The following is a 23,246-nucleotide window of genomic DNA, read 5'->3' as shown; positions in this document are numbered from 1 at the left end:
ATGATGTACTCTGCATATAAGTTAAATAAACAGGGTGACAATATACTCCTTGATGTACTCCTTTCCTAATTTTGAACTAGTCCATTGTTCCATATCTGGTACTAAGTGTTGCTTCTTGACCCACATACAGGTTCCTTAGGAAGCAGGTAAGGTGGTCGGATATTCCTATCTCTTTAAGAATTTTCCACAGTTTGTTGTGATCCACACAGTTAAAGGCTTTAGCATAGTCAGTGAAACAAAAGTAGACATTTTTTGTGGAATTCCCTTGCTTTTTCTATGATCCAATGGTTGTTGGCAACTTTATCTCTGGTTCATGTGCCTTTTCGAAATCCAGCTTGTACATCTGGAAGTTTTGGTTCACATACTGTTGAAGCCTAGCTTGAAGGATTTTGAACATGACCCTGCTATCATGTGAAATGAGCGCAGTTGTACAGTCATTTGAACATTCTTTGGCATTGCCCTTCTTTGGGATTGAAATGCAAATTGAACTTTTCCAGTCTTGTGGCCACTTCTGAGTTTTCCATATTTGCTAGCTTATTGAAAGAAGTTATCCACAGATCAGAGATGTACATTGGTCTAGAAGATAAAATTTCATATCAGTTATTATAATTAGAGATAAAGCAAGTAACAATCACATAATATTTCAAAGGAAGAGAATTAATGTTAATAAAAAATCCAGTCTTTAATAACAAACAACATAGGACAAGACATTGAAATGCCTTTCATTAAAAATAGTTTATCCAAGGTTTTCAAATCCAAAGCAGATTAAAGAAAGGTCAGAATAATCTTGGTTAGATCAAGTAAGAAAATATTGTTGGAGGTGGGTTTTGGAAGACTTAGAAGAAGCACTTCCCTGAGAGCCTTTCCGCCCTGACTCTACATTCTTGAGTTGATTTCAAGCCCCAAAGGATCTCACAATTAGGGACCAGTGGAAGGAGACATGTAATGATCCAGTGGTAGTCATTTGTTTTCTTCCATTTATTCCCAATCTACTCCTATTTTATTTCACCTCTACTTTGACCCTCTTTTACTCATCTAAATTTGAAATTTTAATCAGTCTCCGTATCAGATTAGTCCTCTTGGTTACCCTCGCTTCAACCTGCATATAGGTAAGGTGGTGCTCCCTGTGTGTCTTGGAGGACTTAACACCTAAACTGGATCAACCTGTTCCCCTCAGGCAAGCTGTGGAGTGAGTAGGGGGAGATTGCAGTTCAGAAGGAGAGAAAGTCTTCCAGGTTCATTGCTCTCAATCCTCCCTTTAATGTTATAGTGGTGGGCACTGGTGCTGTTAGAGGTTTGGGGACACTGTGTGCTTCAGTGAATATGCTGGTGTTGTTCACATCACACATCTCTTGAGTTATCTGATGCTAATCCTCCTGGAAACAGTTTTACAACTCTGTAAGATGCAGTTAATTCAGAGCAACACACAACACAAAAAATTCTTATCTATAAATATGCAAATTGTGCCCAGTCTGGTAGAGGTCCAATGGACTTTACTTTGTTTGCTCATTCATTTCAATATTCCTGATCTGTAAGTCTGTCTGTGGCTTCTCCTTTGAACCTGTTCATTCATGAGAAATAAAATAACATCTGTAATGTGTGTTCATTTTATATATGTAGATTTATGATTGTCCATCTCTGAAAACTATCTTTCAACAATGGTGGAGGGCCAGACTACATTCGAGTAACAGATTTAGTAACAGAGCTAATTAATAAATCTTTATCAAAGGTTACCAAAAACAGGTAAAAATTAAGGTGAAAAACCAAGTTAGCAGAGATTATTTGCAGAAATTTCTGCAAGTGAAGGTGGCTGCAGCGTTCCTGTATAAGGAAGTAGTCATTTTTTAAGCAGTTCTTATATTTTGAATTAAATGACATCCACCAAAATACGGATTCAAGGTTTCTTGAAACTAACATGATGGTGGAAAATAGCCAGCATCCATTCTGAAGACCCAGCATGATAAGCATGTGCTTGCTTGTCTGTCTTCATCACCAGACTCTTTGCTCCAGGGAAGCAGGCAGATGGTCTGTCCACTGTCCTTTCTCCTGTAGCCATTGTTCCCTGTGGCAAAGACACCAGGTGAGTGAGTGAACAGAGGCTGGCCAGGTACTGCCGCTATTTCTATAGGCACCAAAACTTGATTTTTTCAGTTTTGGGGTTTGATTGCTAAGGCAATGGCAACCCACTCCAGTACTGTTGCCCGGAAAATCCCATGGATGGAGGAGCCTGGTAGGCTGCAGTCCATGGCGTCGCACAGAGTCGGACACGACTGAAGCGACTTAGCAGCAGCAGCAGCAGATGACTTCCCATGTGTGCTCTTGTACCTTATGCTTTTCTGTGTGTGTTTTAAACATACTGTGAGCATTAGGGAAGGAGCCTGAAGAGTGAGGGCAGAAGAAAGTAGGCTTTCACTTTGCCTTGGGTAATTCAAACATGGGTAGTCAAGAGGGTCGGAGAAGGCAATGGCACCCCACTCCAGTACTCTTGCCTGGAAAATCCCATGGGTGGAGGAGCCTGGTAGGCTGCAGTCCATGGGGTCGCTAAGAGTCAGGCACGACTGAGTGACTTCACTTTCACTTGCTATTTCAAAGACAGACTTGTGTTCACCAAACTAGTAAGAGGGTGATATATAAACCAGAATATTAATTTGTCAATTAAAGAGAGTAATTAAACTCTCCCATTAGACTGGAATGTTTGCCTTTGTCTCTCAGGGAAATTACATGGCAGGGGTGCACATGATAATCAGGTGTTTGCTTGATGAACTTGAAGTGAGCACAGTTGGCCACTGTCCCCTCTGTCCTAGAGCTGGCAGGCCAGCTGTCACCCCAGTCTACCGAGGGATTTCAGCTGGTGGTCAGGACGCACTCATGGCTCATCAGCTCCTCTTCGTAGGAACAGGGAGGGAGCATGCAAGATCTGTAGATAGGAGAATTCCTGTCCTTTGGGCTTTCCATTTTAAGGCTATATTTCTAATCTGTTAAGATATTCTTTCTACAGAGAGACTAAAATTGATTTGGTTTTAAGCTTTTCATTAGATTCACAGTTCAGTTTAGCCCCATTTCTGGGCACTGTAAATAGAATTTGAATTCTTTTTTTTCCTTTTAAATATTTATTTGGTTGTGAGAGTTGGACACCACTGAACGACTTCACTTTCACTTTTATGCACTGGAGAAGGAAATGGCAACCCACTCCAGTGTTCTTGCCTGGAGAATCCCAGGGATGGGGCAGCCTGGTGGGCTGCCGTCTATGGGGTCGCACAGAGTCAGACATGACTGAAGCGACTTAGCAGCAGCAGCAGCAGCAGCAGCCAGGTCTTAGTTTCAGCATGAGGGATCTTTTAGTTTCAGCTTGTAAACTCTTGAGTTGGGGCATGTGGGATCTAGTTCCCTGAACAGGGATCAAACTGGGTGCCCCCTGCATTGGAAGTGTAGAGTCTTAACCATGGACCACCAGAGAAGTCCCCAGAATTTGAAGGTTCTTGAAACTCATTAGTGACTTATAAAGAAATCATTCTTTGGGATGTTTCATTTGTCTAGGGGACTGATTGCATATTGCATTAATTAAAAGTCATTAACTTTGTGTTTTACAGGTCCTTGTGGATACCTACTATATAATGGTGACATTACTTTATAGTGATTGAATCACTCGTTCAGTTAAGAGATAGTCTTTGCTTTATCAGAGCCTTAATTATTATTCGTTTGCAGGAGCCATTGTAGTCTCTAAGCTTCTTGCTGCTGTTTTGTGAAATCTTGCCAGTTGGTTTTCAAGTCTGACTTATGAAGATAGAATTTCTAAAAAGCAGATCAGCCACACTGATAACGATGATAGCAGAAATGCTTATTTTTATGTATCTCTCCCTCAATCTTATTAAAAATTTTTTTTCTCCATGACATACTGAAATGATGAAAATGTGCCTGAAGGCTAGGTTGCCAGTACCAAACAAATAAATACTCTAATTAAATAATAAAAGCAGTCAGAATCCATAATGTAAGACTTGCAAGGAATGGAGAGAGAGAAATTTGTACCAGTTAATGCTTAGCAAGCTGTCAGGAAGAGATGAGACCGGAATCACAGTCAGGGACCAAGTCCTGGATGGTTCTGTGTGTCCAGCTACAGGGCATGTCCAGAGGCTGATGGGTTCCTGGCAGAGGTTCGGGCAGGGAAATGACATGTTTAGATATGAGTGCGAGACCACTCACCTTGGGGGCCATAAGGACAGAACAGAAGGGAAAGAGGTTGGTTGAGATGTTTGGAGAAAACAGGCAGGCTGAGAAGACAGGAGATCTGGAGAGAGCCCTGGAGGGTTCTGTAACTAGGTGCCAATCAGTTGTTTTAAAATAGCAATCAGGAAAGGAAGAACCATGGGAGACACCAACACTTATGGGCGGGTCCAAGAAAGAGCCTGCCAGAGAGAGAACCCTGATCAGCAGTCAGAGGTCGAAGAACAAGCGGAAAGGACTGTGATGGGAACCAGGTGCCCAGTGAGTGGTCAGCCATTCAGATGCTACTGGGAGGTTAAGTAAGCGACCTCAGATCTCCCCTGGATTTGGTGATGCTTTCCAAGAATGGTTGAATGGATTTGTAGGAAAAGCAGAGAAACAATCAGTGGGTTGAAATCTGAAGGAGAAGCAAGGCAACAGGTAGAGGAGAAGAGCAGAATGAGCTGTTTTGTTTTTGACTTTGAGAAGGGAGAGAATTGAACCTGGGGAGGAGGCGACAGTAGAAGGGAAAGGGCAGAGGTTCAGAAAAGAAAAAAATGAAGGGAGGGGCTTGGATCATTGAGGAGACAGGAAGGGATGGAATAGCAGGCAGATTCTGCTTTTGTAAGAGGCGAGATACTTCTTCCTCTGAAAGTAATGGCTTATAGCTAACCATCGAGTCTCACCTGGCAGCATCTTTTTTCCTGAAATAGAAAACATGATTATAGAAGTTAGAAAAGCACAGAATGGTGAAGGTAGCACAACAGTGAATGTGTAGGTTAGCCGTTGAGGGAAATGGGAAGGGAGGTGGCCCCTCGGAATAGAATTGTCAAGGCATCAAAGGCCTAGTGTATTGGACACCATAGATTTATCAGGGCACCAACCCACCTACCCATGTGATTTTGTTCCCAGCAGTCTAAGCTGGGCAGGTATAGGAATGCATTAGGCCAGAGGCTGCATTGCTGCATTATGGCATATTTGCAAGGTGGATGCCACAGAATGTTGAAGGGGCAGGAACTTGGGCATGCTGGCTTGTTGCCAGATGTTACTCATGCTACAAATGAGCGGACAAGCAATCTTGTTTAGTGATGTGCAGGCAGAGATTGTGGTCGTATAATGGAGCATTTGATGAGGCTTTGGCAGGGCAGCTAGAGCCATCTCAGCCCTCTAGTCTGGGAGACTTCAACACTCACTTGGTTCATCAGGTTCTAGCAGATCTCCAGGAGGATGACCACTGTCCCTCCATGGCTTGCCTGGGAGACGTTCTCCACTGTGTATCTGGCAGATTGTATATAGGCTAATTCTTTTCTCTTTTGTAGAGAACTAATGTGGGGAGAGGGGTAGGGGAAGGGGGAATAGGATGAATTGGGAGATTGGGATTGATGTGTGTGCACTGCCATATGAAAATGGATAGTGGGAAGCTGCTGCACAGCACAGGGAGCTCAGCCGTGTGCTCTGTGATGACATAGATCTGTGGAAGTGCGGGGCGAGAGAGAGGTGCAAGAGGAGGGGATATATGTAACCATACACAGCTATATGTACTAACACAACATTGCAAAGCAACTGTATGTCAATAAAAAATAAAATAACAAATAATAAAAAAGAAGTTCTTAAAAGGAGCTTTCACCAGCAAGTTGAAATTAAAAAAAAAAACAAAAACACAAAACTATCAGAGTTGGCAGAAACAAAATTCTTATTTTGAACCCATAAGAGTCTGGCCCCAGAAGTTTTGGCTCTTACAGTTTATCTAGCGGCCTTGCTGGCCCCTGTGCTTTTTCTTTCCTAGACCCAAATGCTCAGACCATCGACTTGAGTTAGTTTGGGGTCAGGGTCCCTTTCTGGTCATATCCCAGACTTCTGCCTAACTGTGGGCTCTTCTGGCAGCAGGCTCTGATGTGCTTTCTCTGTTGCTTCCTCTATCATTTCAAGTTCTCCTTGACATTCAGTCCTTTTGGATGGGTCTTTCCAACTTGATCCCCAGTCATCCTTCCTCAGGTTACAAGTCAGCTCACACGTGTCTTGGAGCCATTTCATCTCCTGCCACATTGCTTGTGATCCCAGGTCTTTAATTCCTGCTTTTATCTCGATGAATTTCTCTCTGTCCCCTTTGCCTTGTCTGAGAAATGTCCCCAGATCAGAAGTTAAGGAGGACTTTTTTCTAATAACTTCATTTTGGTGGATGCCAACTTCTCAAATAGGATCTGTCCACAGCTCATGACCTTGCTCAACTCAGACTGGGAAGATTTCTTCTTTTCCTCTCTCAAGAGCAAGTAAGTCCCTCACAGTTCTTCTCATGGGCTCAGATCCAAGGAACATCCGGTGATAGTTTAGTCACTAAGTCATGTCTGACTCTTTGCAACCCCAAGGACTATAGCCAGCAAGGCACCTCTGCCCATGGAATTCTCCAAGCAAGAATACTGGTGTGGGCTGCCACTTTCTTCTCCAGGCAATCTTCCTGACCAGGGATTGAACCCAGGTCTCCTGTATTGCAGGCAGTCTCTTTACTGACTGAGCCACCAGGGAACCTTGAACATCTAATTCTCACTTATTCCCACAACAGAGGACTGGTGGTCTAGCCCTCTCTTTGGAAGGTCTATTGCCTTCCACTTCTCTATGGATCCTGGCATCTCTTATGGAGTCAGGTCTTCAAGCATCTTAAAACATGGTGGTTATATTGTTATATTTCTGTCACTATGAATAACAATCATTGTTGAAAACAGCATGAGCTAGGAGTCTTGACTAAGAGGCATTGAAAGGGGTTATATTGATCAGATGCCTAAAGTAGACAAATGTTTGAAATTTAAGGGTTCTGCAGATCAGTATTTTAACATATTCCTAGGAAGGTTTTAATGACATTAGATGAAAAGGAAGAAAACTAGGAATGAAAGGAAGAAAAACTAGGAATTCAGAGGAAGAAAACTTTGAATGAAAAGGGGGCAGGACAGAAAGAGAGTGCAGACAACTCAAGGGGCTTCTTTCTGTTCCTTTGGCTGTGAAGTGACTTCTGTGGGTAGGAGAGGTTACCAACACCTATAACAACAACAGTTTAAGGAAACAACACAGCAAGGCATTTAGGAGAACAGGAATGCAACATTTATTTAGTAACTTTCATATTTTAGCTGTTTTTATGCACATCCCATGTAATCCCTTGTCTTGATCCACCTGAATGGACTAGGCAGCTTATAAATACCAGAAATTTATTTTTCATGCTTCTGGAGGCCCAAAATCATAGCACCTGCAGATCTGGTGTCTAGAGAGCCCACTTCCTCATAGACAGCCATCCTCTCACTGTCACCTCACAAGGCAGAAGGGGACCAGGAAGCCCTCTTGGGCAAATTTTATCAGGGCACTAATCCCATTCATGAGGACCCCCATGACCTCATGACCTCCCAAAGCTCCACCTCCTAATGTCATCACCTTGGGGCTGGGATTTCAACATATGAATTTTGAGGGAGATACAAACATTCAATCTGTAGCATCCCTACAAACTACTGAGTAAAGATTTGAACAAGGAAACTCTTGGATTTCAAAGGCCAAGGTGGAACCCAGATTCAAGGCTGGCCCTGCTGGCTGACACCTAAGGTCCCCAACTCTAACTTTACTCTTGCATCTCCACTTCAACCCAGATACCCTTATTTGCTTTCCATGGGCCTTCTGTGATTTCAGTTGGGCAAAGCTGTTTGGATTTTTTATTAACAAAGATACTCACTGATTTAAGGGAAGTTCTATGACACTCAACCGTAATGATGCCTGCTTCTCTGTTTCATGATTCAGTCTTGCAAAGCCATCGTAATTCAAAGCACTGCTGGCTCAGTAATTCACTTCATTAATGGTGCTGCCTGAATAAAATACACATCAAGTTAGAAATAAACAAATCTTTGGAAAGTATGATAATACATTCAGAAAGTACAGAAGGTGAGGCATGTAGATAGAAAGAGGAAGGAAGTGGGAAGAAAACCTTATCAAGATAAAGAGGAGTTTTGTGAGCCCATAAGATGCTTGTATACTGTCTTTTTAGACAAAATTTCTGAAGATTAATTATGACTCTCTCTTGTTTATATCTTTAGCTTGATACCGCATACTCCCTCACCTCCCATATCCAATTTATTATGAAGTCCTGTCAGTTTTATGTCCAGAATAGATCTCAAACCTGTCAGCTTCTCTTCTCGCCCGTGGATGGTGGCTGTGGGCTTCTGGTCCACTCCTGCACCCTGATGATCTCTTCTTCCAGGCATGGAGGATGGTTGCCCTTTTCTGAAAACTGCTGTGAAATCAGGTCGGGCAGACAGCTAGTTCTGGCCAGGCTGAAGCATTCAGATAAAGAGTAAGACCGTCCAGTGCTTTCTCCTTCTGCCACAACAGTTTTGGAGGCAGGTTGTTGAAAGTGCCCTGAGAGTGGAGTATGTGGTATTTCTAGATCACGTGGAGCACTGCTGCCCTAGAAAGCCACCCAGTGTCTAGTGGCCATTTCATGAGCAAGAAACGTCAGCAAGAGAAAAACAAATATCATATATTAATGCATATATATAGAATCTAGAAAAATAGTACTGATGAACCGATTTGCAGGGCAGGAATAGAGATGGAGATGAAGAGAATGGACTTGTGTACGTAGCAGGGGAAGGAGAGGGTGGGACAAATTGAGAGAGTAGCATTAACATATATACACTATCACGTGTAAAATAGATAGCTAGTGGGAAGCTGCTGTGTAGCACAAGGAGCTCAGCTTGGTGCTCTTTGATGACCTAGAGGGGTGGGATGGGGCCTGTGGGAGGCTCAAGAGGGAGGGGATATATGTATACATAGAGCTGATTCACGTTGTTGTATAGCAGAAACTAAGACAACATCGTAAAGCAATTATCCCCATTTAAAAAAATACATGGTAAAGGTTAAATAAATACTAGTATGTGCAAACAAAACAAACAAAAGAAAGAAACAGACGTTTGTGATGGAAAGCACCTGCCAGTGGGCAACCTCTGTGGTCACATCATAATCTGTTCCATCCTGTCTGGCAAAGCCAGGGGCTACAGGGGCTATCATCTCTCTCTTAGAGCCCCACAGAAGCCTCCTCACTTTCATCTTTTCTGTGGTCCTGCCTCCTCTTGTTTCATCTCTGAGTCAACTTCTTAAAACCTTACATGAGGCTACACATATCCATCTTTCCCCTGCCCCCTAACCTTGTCTTGCTGTCCATGTTATTAAGGTTCCTTCTAATCTTAGGGTTCACCAGGCCTGTGTGTCATGGGCCCTGCTTCCTGCTCCAGACACCCTTAAACCTTTCAATCTTGAGCTTCACTTGCCTCCTTTCATTTCCTCAAGCATTCTGCAGCCTTTGCACTTGCTTTTCTTTCTATCTGGAATGTTCCCAGCAAAGTAGCACCCTTGGATTACCCTGGGGATCTCCACCCAAATGACACTTTCTCAGAGGCCCCCACACGATGCAGACAGCTCTGGTTACACTTCTCCATGGCATCCACTGCTGTTTTCAGGGTTCTGTCCACAGACCAGAATTTTCTATTCATTCGTGTGGTTTTGTTTGATACACGTTATTCTCCTTAACCAGACAGGAAGCTCTGCTAGGAAAAGGGTCTGTGTTCTGTGTTTTCCAACTCCATATCCTAAGCCTCCTGTGGCTGTTTCCTAACTCATTAGATCCTCAGCAAATATCTTCAGGATGATTAAATAGATGCATTAACAAGAAATCGGAGTTGTGTGCCTATTTTTGACATATAGGGAGAGTGATGGTTGATATTTTTTGAACTCTTACTATGGTAGGTATAGTAAGAAGTGCTTTTCTTTCCTTTTTAAAAAATTATTTATTTATTTGGCTTCACTGGGTCTTATTAATAGGGCTTTTCCGGTGGCTCAGATAGTAAAGAATCTGCCTGAAGTGCAGAAGACCCAGGTTCGATCCCTAGATTTGAGGATCCCCTGGAGAAGGGAATGGCAACCCACTCCAGTATTCTTGCCTGGAGAATCCCATGGACAGAGGAGCCCATGCAGTTGCGAAGAATGAGATACGACTGAACATCTTATTAAGAGTTGAGACATATGGGATCCAGTTCCCTGACCAGGATTGGAACCCACCCCCCTGCATTGGAAGCCTGAGTCTTAGCCACTGAACCACCAGGGAAGTCCCCCCAGTTGCTTTTCATTGTTTCCTCTATCATGTATATATCATGAAAATAACACTGTAAGGTAAGAACTAGAGATGCAGAAACTGAGGCCTGAGTCGGCTAACTAGTAGCACACGTGTGTCCGCAGGGCTTATTAGGCAGCCCAGCTCTATAACCTGTTTCCTTAACTTGCTTTTTTGATTTGGTTTGTCTCCGGCTCCAGTTTTTCCAAGCTCATACAATAATAACAACAGGCCCTTATATCACAGCTACTGTAATAATTAAAGGCCAGATTTATCTTGCCTTCTTTTGAGAGAGAATTATTGATCTTGTGTCTGCATGCTTCCTACCAGAGACAACATCTTTTTAAAAATAAAGTCTGTTTACACACACAATGATTAAAACTATTCAATAACTTGTTCAGTTATATACTAACCTCAAAATATGAAAACTTGAAAATACAGTCTTCTGTGGAGAGTTCCTATTTGACTTTATCATGTCAGTGTATTAAAAAATTTAGACCCATCGTCAGAGGTGAAAATATCAATTTCCTTTTCCATGGAGAAATCCAATAATGGGATGAAAATTAGACTTCATTTGGGTACACTTTACCAATAAATCTGATTTTTGTTAACTGTATCTCATAAACTCTTCTTTTAAATCAATCTGTTTTGTTTTTTTTTTTAATCTCTTTCCCAAAACAGCACATATCTGAATGAGAAGTCCCTCCACCTGATGGAGCGCTGCCAAAATCTGCAAGCGGGCTTGGAGACTTTATCTAACAGAACAGGAAAGTAAGTTCTACTCTTCGCATTTAATTTGATTTTAAAATAAGTATTTTGTGTAAAAAAATGTTTCACAGCATCTTTTTAAAAAATTAGCCTCTTGAAAATTTTTTAATTAATTAATTTTTGGCTGTGCTGGGTCTTCGTTGCTGCTAGGGCTTTTCTCTAGCTGTGGTATTCGGGCTTCTCATTGAGGTGGCTTCTCTGATTGTGGAGCACAGGCTTCAGGGCATGTGGGCTTCAGTAGCTGTGGTTCCCAGGCTCTAGAGCACAGGCTCGGTAGTTGTGGCATACAGGCTTAGTTGCTCCATGGCATGTGGGATCTTCCTGGATCAGGGATCTAGCCCATGTCTCATGCATTGGTAGGGAGATCCTTAACCACTGAGCCACCTGGGAAGGCCCAAGCTCTTCATAGTCCCCTGATATCATGCTTGAATTTTTCTGCATCCAGCCCAGGCCTTTGGGAAAAGTGCCTTCTTGAAGCTTTTCTCATATGACTCAGTTTGAGCCGGCCACTGTTTTTGCCAGGACCCTTGCTTATGATAGATTGGTCAGAAGTAATACTTGTAAATGCTTCTTTTCTTAATTTTTTTAATACTTATTTTTATTCATTCATTTATTTATTTGGTTATGCTGGGTGTTAGTTGTGGCATACAGGATCTAACCCAGGTGTGCCCTGCATTGGAAGCGAGGCTTCCCTGCTAGCCACTGGACCAGCAGGGAAAGTGAAGTTGCTCAGTCGTGTCTGACTCTCTACGACCTCATGGACTGTAGCCTACCAGGCTCCTCTGTCCATGGGGTTTTCTAGGCAAGAGTTCTGGAGTGGTTTGCCATTTCCTTCTCCAGTGGATCTTCCCATCCCAGGGATCGATCCCAGGTCTCCCGCATTGTAGGCAGATGCTTTACCATCTGAGCCACAAGAGAAGAGCAGGGAAGTCCCATGCAAATGCCTTTTTTCTTGCACAATAAGTACAATGAATTTTGAGGTGGATGTAATAGCTCATGCATTGTAGATGGTGCTGGACATCCGTTTTGACCATGTTGGAGCCATTGTTTTCCTTGTTTGTTGGGCTTTTCCTCAAACTTTTCTTGAGGGACTCAAATTCCAAACCTCTTGCACCACCCTCCATGCATCAGATCTGTGGTGCCACACCTTATGAATAGTAGAACTTGGAAAAATTGGTCCTTACTCCCCCATTCCCTGTGACAAACTGTCTGTATTCATTGCCTGACGTGGGAATCAGTGTGTAAAAGTTACAATGGACTGTCTTCAACTCTCTGTCTGATGAACTATTCAATGTTTTTGTTCCCCAAAGTGACAAAAGTGCTCAATGTAACAATGAGCCATTGCTGTACTTTGGAGCAAAGCACGTGCGTCAACATGGCAGAATGTTCTTTAATCATGGAAGGTGACTTGTTTTCAATGCAGAGAATTAAAAAAAAAAAAATTTTGGGCCACACCCTACAGCATATGAGACTTTAGTTCCCTGACCAGGGCTGGAACCCATGCTTCCTGCATTAGAAGGCAGAGTCTTAAACACTGGACCACCAGGGAAGACCCCACTGCAAAGAATTTTGCAACTCTTTTATGAGTGTCAACAAATATGGTTAACTGCAGTGTGCTGATGAGATTGCCTGGGCATAGTTTGCTCTCTCACTTTTTTCCTATTGTTTTGAATTTGATGTTAAGACTTTTTCTCAGTTGTTGTTTAGGGAGATACCTTTCCATGATCTGCACAATTTTCAGCCAGCTCATATAATTAGCCTGCACTAGCATTCTGTTTGGCAAAAGTCTAGAGAAAGTAGGCAGGACCTGACCATTGTTATGAAAGTGTTATTTTGATCATAGGAGACTAATTTGTTCAATAGTATTGTCTATTGTCAGGAATTGTACATTCTGCGACCAGCGCTGATACAGAGGTACAGGGGACAATTGGGAAAGCTATTCAGTGTGTGGTAATAAAAAGCAATTACATTTTCTTAGAAATAATGATTTAGCTCTGTTTTTGTCATGGTCTGTTAAAGACTTAGAATTTCCTCTTTCTTCAGCCAGTTTTCCCCTTTCAGATACTAAAATAGAATTTAGGAAGATGGTGTTAGAGTGGGAGGAAGCAGTGCTCTTTCTCCCACTGGTCTTTTAAAATTAATTAATTAATTTTAATTGGAAGATAATTACTTTACAATATTGTGGTGGTTTTGCCATACATCAACATGAATTGGTTGACTACATTTTTGAGTGAAAGTAAGCTAATGGTTGGCATTGGGAAAACCATCGGGATTCTTTATTTTCTGTGTAAGGCTATGAGCTCCAGGACTGTGAGTTCGTGGTTCTGTCTGTGGTGCCTATCACAGGACTCAGCACATAGTAGTTACTCACAAATGTTTGTGGAATTAAATTAATAAATGAATAAATATACTTCTTAGGTCTTCAAAGGATTTTTCTTCACCTTCTCTTACTCTGTCCATAAACTTCAATTCCTTTTTGAAAACTATTTTTAACTTCTCTGGCTCTTTCTCTTTGAATCTGAAGTTTTCTGTTTTTTCCTGCCTCATCCTTTCTCCTTGAATGTTTCTCTTGGTTTCTCCATCTCAATCCTTTTTACCAGGTGTCTCCTGGATGAAATATTATACCATACTAAAATGCTGCCTAGCCATCTTATCACTGCATCTTATCACTTGCATTTTTCAGTATGGCAAAGATTATTTGTGATCTTTTCTGCTTACTTTTTTAAAAATGATAATTGTGTGGATATTCAAGTTGTCTATCTTAGTCCACATCATTTCAGACCAATGAGCTGATTTTTTAAGAGCAAATACTTCAGAGGGGCTGACCCAGGAAATGATCTCATTCCTCCCCCTGTTGGGTTTTGCTGCCTCTGTCAACTGTACCATTTTCTTCCTGTGTTCCTCTTCTATTTTCCCAGATGATCGTGGAACCCCAAAAAAGGTTACATCTATATTTGTTCAGTTTCTCCCATCTGGTCGGGGTAGATGAACTGCTCTAACAGAATCTCCCCAAACAGAGTATCATATCACAATCTTGTGTTCTCTCTCATACAATGTTCAGTATAGACCTTCTTTCTTGACTGAGCAACTCTTCTCTGACTACTGACTCAGGGATTCTGGATCCTTCCATCCTATGATGCAGACATCTTCAACAGGTGATCTGAGGGTTGCTGCAGAAGCAGAGGGTGCTATAGAGAAGGTACACACAGCTTGGAGGGGACATGCATAACTTCCCGTCATATCCCACTGGCTGGAACCAGCCTACCTAAATGTTTGGGGTCATGTGATTGGGATTGGCCAATAGAATGTGAGTGCAGTTGTCTCATGATGGGCATGAGGGTCGTAGTGCCCAGCTGGGATGCCGTAAAACAACAGCTACATGATTTGGAAAGAGAGCACCAGTCAGTGACGTCAACCAGGTATTTCTGCACCATATGCATTAAATATTAAATAGCTCAGCTGTTCTTATTATTGTATTGACAACAGATCCCTCAGGTCTTCCTTAAAGATGAAAGGAAACATTTTGCTTAAACAATATCTTACATCCTCTGAACGCTTGAATAGTGCTCTTGGTGAAAGGAGAGATTTAGAGATCTTACAGAATGTAAGCCACTGCCCTACATCTTCCTGTGCAGTCATGAGGGCATGAAAAAGCCTCTTGCCTTCAAATAGCTTTTCTTGGTAAAATTCAAATTCTCAGAATCAAGGTTGGAACAAAGGCTTGCATCAGCTAGGTGTGGCTTGAACCGTAACTGCTAGGTAAGTGTGTATGTCTGATGAGCTGTTTCATGCTGTACCATTTAAAATTACCCAGAACACTAGAATTTTCTGAAAGGATCATCTTAATGGGGTGTCATAAAGATGTTTGTTTGAAGGCTCTGTTTGCAAGGTGAAAGGCAAAGTGAATTGAAGTCTGGCCCTAAGTGTTCTTCCTGTTTATTATCTTGGGGAGCACAGCATGACCTGAATTGCAGCTTGAAAAGAAGAAGTATAAATTATGGTAGATCAGGCTTCAAAAAACATGACTCTGAACATATCACTTGACAGCCTGCTAACAATGCAAGTATTGATAAATTTTAAGTTGTCTGTCAGGAAAAATGGTGTGTGGTCATAGACAAGATTTTCTTGGCATGGAGTGATATATAGCTTGTCCACTCAGCTTTAAATCTATGGTGCTTTCATTGCCTCTTCAAGAGATATCCACATTTTTGTGTCTTTTCACCTCTGACCCTTTAATTTGCCTTTTCTGGTCAGTTTTTGAGGGCTCAGGAATCTATCCCTCCTTCCTTTCCTTGTCATAAAGGAGACATTAACACAAAACAGCCATTCATACCAACATGTTGTGTTCTTAATATCATGGGGCATATCTGTTGGTAACCAAAGCAGTGGCTCTGTTTGCTGATACAAAATTTTAAGTTGAATGGGTGAACTGATAACAAGGCTGTAATAGAAGTCTCTGAAAACTTCTTTTTTGTGTGTGCAAAATCTGTCAAGGTGGTTTAGCCATCATTCTGTACCTCAAAGAGAACATAAGAAATAACCAATCATACAATTTAAGAACTTGAGGGAATGAATAGTCTCTTAAATTCTTTTGATCCATATATCTTTTTATATATAACTTTTATTTTTCTAAGCAATAAAATTCCCTCAGTTTAAAGATAAAAATAGGATTATGACTTTCAGAGTCAGGCAATCAGTTAATGGGAAAGAGGAAAATAAAATATTTTGTGTGTGGTTGTTGATGCTGGAAGTTAACCAGCATAATTCTAATCTGAATTCCTTAGTTAATACTTGGCAGGAGTTGCTTAGTATCATTTGTTACCATGCTGATAATTGGAATAGTGTATTAAGTGTTTGTCAGTGGAAATAAAACTGAATTTTCCCTCAGAGAAAAATTGAAACACTGACTTCTGCATTATACTACAATCTTGATTATGTATTCACATCAGAAGGATTCCTAGTACTTGCTCAAATAGCAAGTCATTTGAAGGAAACCTTTAATAGGAAAACAGCAACAATAAAAATAATCACACTTATTTAAGGTCATTAAGAAATAATTGGAAATAATTATTTCCAATTTCAGAAGTAGATGGAGAAAGAAAGCAAATCTATTGCATTTGTTCACCATTTTCAGATAAAACAAGTATTATTAAAGGTATTGTTTATCTACTATTTCTGGTAGCCAAACTTCCAAGATGGTGCCCACTAGTTTTTCCTTCCTGGTGTTTACATGATTTTCCCCTGCCTCACTGAAGGGGACTGCCCTGTGTAACCAATACAATATCACAGGAATAACGAGGTGTGATTTCAAGGTCAGGTCATAGAGTGTTTGATAATTCTGCCTTACCTTCTCTTAGGTTGCTTGCTCTGGGGGAAGCCAGCTACCGTGTCATGGGGACATTGAGAGGTCCACATACCTGAGGTCTTCCGCCAACAGCCAGGACCATTTTGTCAGCCATGTCAATGAGCCTCCCTGGAAGTAGATACTTCAGCCTCAACCTACATCTTGACTTTACAGTCTAATGAGCTACTAGCCCAGAATTATCCAACTAAGCTACTCATGAATTTCTGACCTATACAAAAATAGTTTATTGTTGTAAAACTAAGCCACTAAGTTTTGGAGTAATTTATAATATAACCATGGATAACTAACTGGCCACTCAATTCATAATCCTTTATGCTATTATATTTTTATCATTATGACAATTTTTATAGTGACATTTGTGTGTGGTTGTTGATGTTGGAAAATAACCAACATAATTCTAATTGGAATCCCTTAGTTGATATGTGGCAAGAATTGCTTAGTATCATCTGTTACCATACTGAAGATTGAAATAGTGTATTATTTTAAGTGTTTGTCAGTGGAAACAGGGGCTTTCCCCAAGGCTCAGCTGGTAAGAACCCAAATGGCATTGCAGGAGATGCAAGAGACACAGGTTCGATCCCTGGGTCGGGAAGGTCCCCTGGAGTAGGAAATAGCAACCCACTCAGTATTCTTGCCTGGAAAATTACATGGACAGAGGAGCCTGGCAGACTATAGTCCGTGGGATCACAAAGAGTCAGACACAATTGAGCTACTGAACATGTGTGCAGTGGAAACAAAACTGAATTTTCAGTAGTGGTAATAACAGCTATTTTTGTGGATCTACTGTATGCAAGGAAATGTAAGTATATGTATAGTCTTTGTAGTAGTTCTTCAGAGTAAGTTTCATTATTTTAATTCCACAAGTGTAAGTGATGAACTCAGAGGGTTTTAAAATGGCTTGCAAACATGAGATGGTTAGAAGTGGCAGATCCAGGGCTTGGATAAAATTCTGACTGTTCTGTTCTTGCTACTGTATGGCTCCATTCTTAATGAAAACAGAATTACAAGTCAAAAATACACGAAGAGAAAGGCATTTGACTTTATACTGCAAAGCTACTTAAAAGCAATCTTTATCCAAAATACTAAGTATATACTTACTTTGCTCACATTTTGTTACTTATTCTACTTAAGCATCTGTAATGTAAATATATGCAGGTAAGGTTTATCTTGCACAATTACCCTAACTGTAACTTGGGGAACAGTGTGACTTCTCTTGGTAAGGTCATGGCAGATGGCTAATTATTGTCATATTTCAAAACTAATATCTGAAACATTTGGGTGTTTTATGTTCTAATTATATATTAAATTTCAATTTCAGAAACACACAGCGGCTTCTCTGTGCCCAGCACTACAACAGGCACAGAGACAATTGTTCTCAACCTGGAAGGTATATATCAGACTCCCTGGGAGGTTTTTCAAAATATGCATGGTTGCAAACAGTTTAACTCTTGCCTAAGGGACACAGCGATGAAGAAATTATTTCTACTCTTTAGCAGCTCACAGTACATTAAGAAAGTCAAGGACTTCCCTGGTGGTCCAGTGGTTAAGACACTATGCTTCCATTGTACGGGGAGCAGGTTCAATCCCTGGTCAGGGAACTAAGATCCCACATGCTATTCTGTGTGGCAAAAAAAAAAAAAAATAGAAAACAAAAAACAAAAACACAAGAAACAAAAAAACAAAACAAAAAAAGAAAGTCATATATTTACAATACTTTGTCTTCTCCTTCTCATTCTCTGTAGATTTCTTGTCATTTCCCCTCACTTTTGACCCTGGAGTGTCCCAGAACTCAGTCTTCCAGCCTCATTTATCTTCCTTCTCAGACCTGTAGGACTTCATTTAACCTCATGAATTTTAACTGCCATCTACCTACTGATGACTCCCAAATTTATATTTGGACTTCTTTCCAGATTCATATTACCTCTACCCAGTCAACTCTTCCCTGCGATACTCATAAGGAATCTCAAACCTTTTACATCTCAAAGGATCTCCTGGATTGCTCCCTGAATTTTATACTTCAACACTGTTCCCCGTTCAGTTAATGACAAGTCTGTTCTTCCAGTGCTCAGACCTAAATGCTTGGGGTTATTCTTGACTCTTTTATTTTTATCTATCTATCTATCATTAAATCTTACTGGCGACCTTGAAATCATACCCGGAAGTGGATAATTTCTTACTCACTTTATCACTTCCACCCTGGTCGAAGCCATCTTTATTTCAATATTGACAAACATCTCTAATTCTTCTAGCTTTTATTCCTGCTGTCTTGGAGAATATTCTCAATGAAGTAGACAGTTGGAAACTTTTAAAATGTAAATTAGATCAGGTCACTTTTCTGTTCTAATGTCTTCCCGTTTCACTCAACATAAAAGACAAAATTCTTACAGCAGCCTGCAAAGTCCTGGGAGCACTTCTCAAATATACATGTAATATATTTGCCAATAAAAAGCACAAAGAGGGTGGTAGAAGCAAAGTTGTATCAGACTAAGGAAATGACTACAAATGTAAAGTAACAAACATAATAATGTATAGTTGATTTATAACATTAATAATGTAATATTGTATAACAAAAATTCAACACAAAGAAGAAAAAGGGAAGAGAGCTATGTGAGTATTATTTCTATATATCAATACAGTTAAACTAGTACAAATTGAAAGCTGATTCTGATAAGGTATATATCGTAATGCCTAGAGCAACCACTAAAAATATAGTTTAAATTATTAAAGATGTCATGCCAATGTATGACAAAAACCACCACAATATTATAAAGTAATTAGCCTCCAATTAAAATAAATAAATTAATTTAAATTTAAAAAAAATTAAAAAATAAAAGTAAATTGGCAGAGGTAAATCTTACTGTATTAGTAGTAACATTAAATATGACCAGAATAAATCATGTTATTGTAAAGTAATTAGCCTCCAATTAAAATAAATAAATTAATTTAAATTTAAAAAAAATTAAAAAATAAAAGTAAATTGGCAGAGGTAAATCTTACTGTATTAGTAGTAACATTAAATATGACCAGAATAAATCATGTAATCAAAAGGCAGAGATTGTCAGACTGGATTAAAAAGCATGATCAAATTATATGCTACCTATAGAAGACACATTTTGGATTCAAATATACAAATAGATTGAAAGTAAAAGCATAGAGAAATACATCATGTGCGAACAGTAACCACAAGGAAGCGGGAATGAGTCTTCCCTGGAGGTCCAGTAGTTAAGACTTTGCCTTCTAATGCAGGGGATAGAGGTTCAATCCCTTGTTGAGGCGCTAAGATCCCACATGGTTCAATGCCAAAAAATCAAAACATAAAACAAAAACAATTCAATAAAGACTTTAAAAATGGTTCACATAAAAAATATTTAAAAAAATAAAACTGGAGTGGATATATTGATATTAGAAGAAATAAACCTTTAAAACAAAAGGTGTTAGTAGAAATAAAGATTTTATCATCATAAAAGGGTCAATCCAGGAGAAAGTTATAATAATTATAAACACATATGCATTTAATAAAAGAGCACCAAAATACACAAAGCAAAAACTGACAAATAAAGGAAGAAATAACAACAATAATTAGAGACCTAAATAATCTGTTTCAGTAGTGGATACAATACCAGACAGAAGGTCAATAAGAAAATGGTAGAACTGCATAGCAGTATAAACCAGCCAGACTTAACAGACATCTATGTAGTACCCACCAACAGAATATACATTCTTTTCAAATGCACACAAAACATTGTCCAGGATAAATCATATGCTAGATTATAGAACAAACCTCCATAAATTTAAAGAATAAAAATAATACAATGGCCACATTTTAATGAAATTTTAAATGAATATTTAGGGAAAAAAATTGAGAAACTCACAAATATATAGAAATTAAACAACATATTCCTAACTGTGCAGTGGGTCCAAGAAGCAATAGAAAGGGAAATTGAAAATAATTAGAGATGAATGAAAATAAACACACAGTATGTCAGAATTTATGGGATGCAGGAAGTAATAGCTGAAGCATATAAGACTTCTTTCTGAGGTGACAAAAATGTTCCAGAATTGACTATAGTGATGGTTGCACATATCTGTGAATATTCTAAAACCCACTGGCTTCTACGCTTTAAATAGGTGCATTGTATGGTATGTGAATTATACTTCAATGAAGCTGTTAAAAACTTTAACGTGTCTACAAATCATTTGAGGATTTTATTTATTACAGAGTCTGATTCCATAAGTCTAAGACAGGGCCTGAGATTCTGCATTTCTGATATTCTTACTGTTTGATGCCAGTAGTGCTAGTTTGAGGTCCACGCTTTGAATACCAAATCATCTACCGTCAGATTTCCTGTGACCTCCCACCTTCCTGAGTGACTCATGTGTGATTTCCAGCAAATCTGACCATCTTGATGTTTCTTGAACATACCCTGCCTGCTTCTACCTCTGACTTTTGCATCTGTCCTTCCCTTTGTCTAGAATGTTCTTCCCATTCCCATACCCTCATACGTGCATTGTTTACTTAATCATCACTCTTCGCCAAATCTCTGTCCAACTCCTATCTCCCAGGGAGGTCTTCCCTGACCACCCCACTTATATTGCAGTCCTATTTCACATACTTTCCCTCTTTTTCTGTTTTATCAGAAATGTACATGAGATACTTCAACATGCTATTAATTTATGTATTACTTGATATATAGTTTGGCAGGGCTGCCATAACAAATTACCGTGGACTAGATGGCTTAAGGGCTTTCCCTTAAGGTGGCACTAGTGGTAAAGAACTAGCCTGCCAATGCAGAAGACATAAGAGACGCAGGTTTGATCCCTGGGTCAGAAAGATCCCCTGGAGGAGACCCACTCCAGTATTCTTGCCTGGAGAACCCCATGGACAGAGGGGCCTGACAGGCTACAGGTCCATACGGTCACAAAAATTTGGTCATGACTGAAGCAACTTAGCATGTATGCAGGCAGATGGCTTAAAGAGCTTCCCTGGTGGTTCAGTGGTAAAGAACCTGCCAATGCAGGAGACGCAGGTTTGATCCCCAGGTCAGGAAGATCCCCTGGAAAGGGAAATGGCAACCTACTCAGATATTCTTGCCTGGGAAATCCCATGGACAGAGGAGCCTGGTGAGCTACAGTACCTAGTGACTAAGCAACAACAGCAAGATGGCTTAAACAACAAAAATTTATTTTCTCTATAGTTCTAGAGCCTTAAAGTCCAAGATTGCAGTGTTGGCAGGTTTGGTTTCTCTGAAGTCTCTCTCCTTGCCTTCTTGCTTTATGTATGAAGCATAGATATATGGTCTTTTCTCTTTGGTTGGTCACCAAAGAGAAAAGACAATATGTGTGTGCCACCATCCTGGTATCTCTCTGTATCTACAAATTTCATTTCTTTTTAAGAACATAAGCAGATTGGACTAGGGCCACCCTAAGGGCCTCATTTCAATTTAGGGCTTCCCTGATGGCTCAGATGGTAAAGAATCTGCCTGCAAAGAGTCAGACATGACTGAGAGGGACCCAGGGATCTGGGTCTCAGGAGACCCAGGGATCCTTAGCGGTCTCTGGAGACCAAGGGATCTCTAATGATCTCATTTCAATTTAACCCCGTATTTAAAGGCCTTGTCTTCCCTGGTGGCTCAGACGGTAAAGCGTCTGTCTACAATGTGGGAGATCCGGGTTCAGTCCCTGGTTTGGGAAGATCGCCTGGAGAAGGAAATGGCAATCCACTCCAGAACTATTGCGTGGAAAATCCCATGGACAGAGGAGCGTGGTAGGCTACAGTCCATGGGGTTGCAAAGAGTCGGACATGACTGAGCGACTTCACTTTCACTTTAAAGGCCTTATCTCCAAATACAGTCATGTTCGGAGGTCCTGGGGGTTAGGGTTTTAACATATGAATTTGGGGAAATACAAGTCAGCCCATACATTAGATTTATTGTCCACATTGCCCTATTACAATATAAATTTCATGAGAACATGGATTTTTTTAAAAAATTCATTTTGTTTACTATTTTAACTATCAGTTTCTAGAATAATACCCTACACATAAGAGATACTCAGTAAGTATTTATTGAGTAAATACATGAAGGCAAAAGGTAAGTGCTGTGGAGATATTCAGAGGATTTAGGGTGGTGGAAAGGACACAGGAGGAAGAGATAACTCAGCTTATATGAGTCATAAGAATTTAAAAGGCAAAAGGTTAATAGCCACTCCGGTATGGTTTAAAGATCTTGCCAGGTACACTATCCATGCCAGCTCATTGACTCTTTTAGCTCACTCTGACTAGATGCTCCTTTTCAAGAGATGGAGAAACACTAAATTAATTGATCCTTTCTGATTCCTTGGGATATATAGGATCCTAGTTCTAAATGTTGATAGTATAAGATTACGAAATTATGATTTTCAAACTCTGAGTATCCTCTTATATGTCTGAAAATTTCTTTCTATGAACTTGCGGTGGGGAAGGTCATCTTTTTTTCTTCTTCAGAAATCATATAGCAATAGTGCCGTGAGAGAAAATGTGGAAACGTTACATAGCCGCTTCATTATTCATTCATTCTTTCTGTCCTGATGATGTATTTGCATGTTGCAGATGTTTGTGAAGAAGATCCTTACAATTATATATTTTTGACAGTGAGGTACTGCTTGATTTTGGCATTATAATCAAATCAGTCCAATGAAGTAAACTGTTGCATGTGTGCCTGTGTGCGTACGTACGTGTTTAGTGACTCAGTCATGTCCGACTCTTTGTGACCCCATGAGCTGTAGCTCGCCAGACCCCTC

At 40.2% G+C, this 23,246-nt stretch overlaps 1 protein-coding gene across 5 annotated transcripts in view; it reads left to right on the top strand.

Moving 5' to 3' along the window:
- The window catches only part of ST8SIA6 (ST8 alpha-N-acetyl-neuraminide alpha-2,8-sialyltransferase 6), a 300,498-nt gene that overhangs the window by 222,915 nt on the left and 54,337 nt on the right, over positions 1–23,246 (top strand). For 3 of the 5 annotated variants that reach the window (XM_070800889.1, XM_070800888.1, XM_070800886.1), the window contains 2 exons: positions 11,018–11,107; positions 17,788–17,856. In XM_070800889.1, the coding sequence (XP_070656990.1) occupies positions 11,049–11,107; positions 17,788–17,856 (128 nt within the window). In that variant the 5' untranslated portion in view covers positions 11,018–11,048. The remainder of the gene's footprint in view (positions 1–11,017; positions 11,108–17,787; positions 17,857–23,246) is intronic. The other 2 variants (XM_070800887.1, XM_019973321.2) reach the window with 1 other exon arrangement.

The sequence above is a fragment of the Bos indicus genome, chromosome 13 (assembly GCF_029378745.1).
Source record: "Bos indicus isolate NIAB-ARS_2022 breed Sahiwal x Tharparkar chromosome 13, NIAB-ARS_B.indTharparkar_mat_pri_1.0, whole genome shotgun sequence".
NCBI lineage: Eukaryota > Metazoa > Chordata > Mammalia > Artiodactyla > Bovidae > Bos > Bos indicus.
Note: the sequence above shows the minus strand (reverse complement) of the source record. Positions and strands in the feature narration are given on the sequence as shown.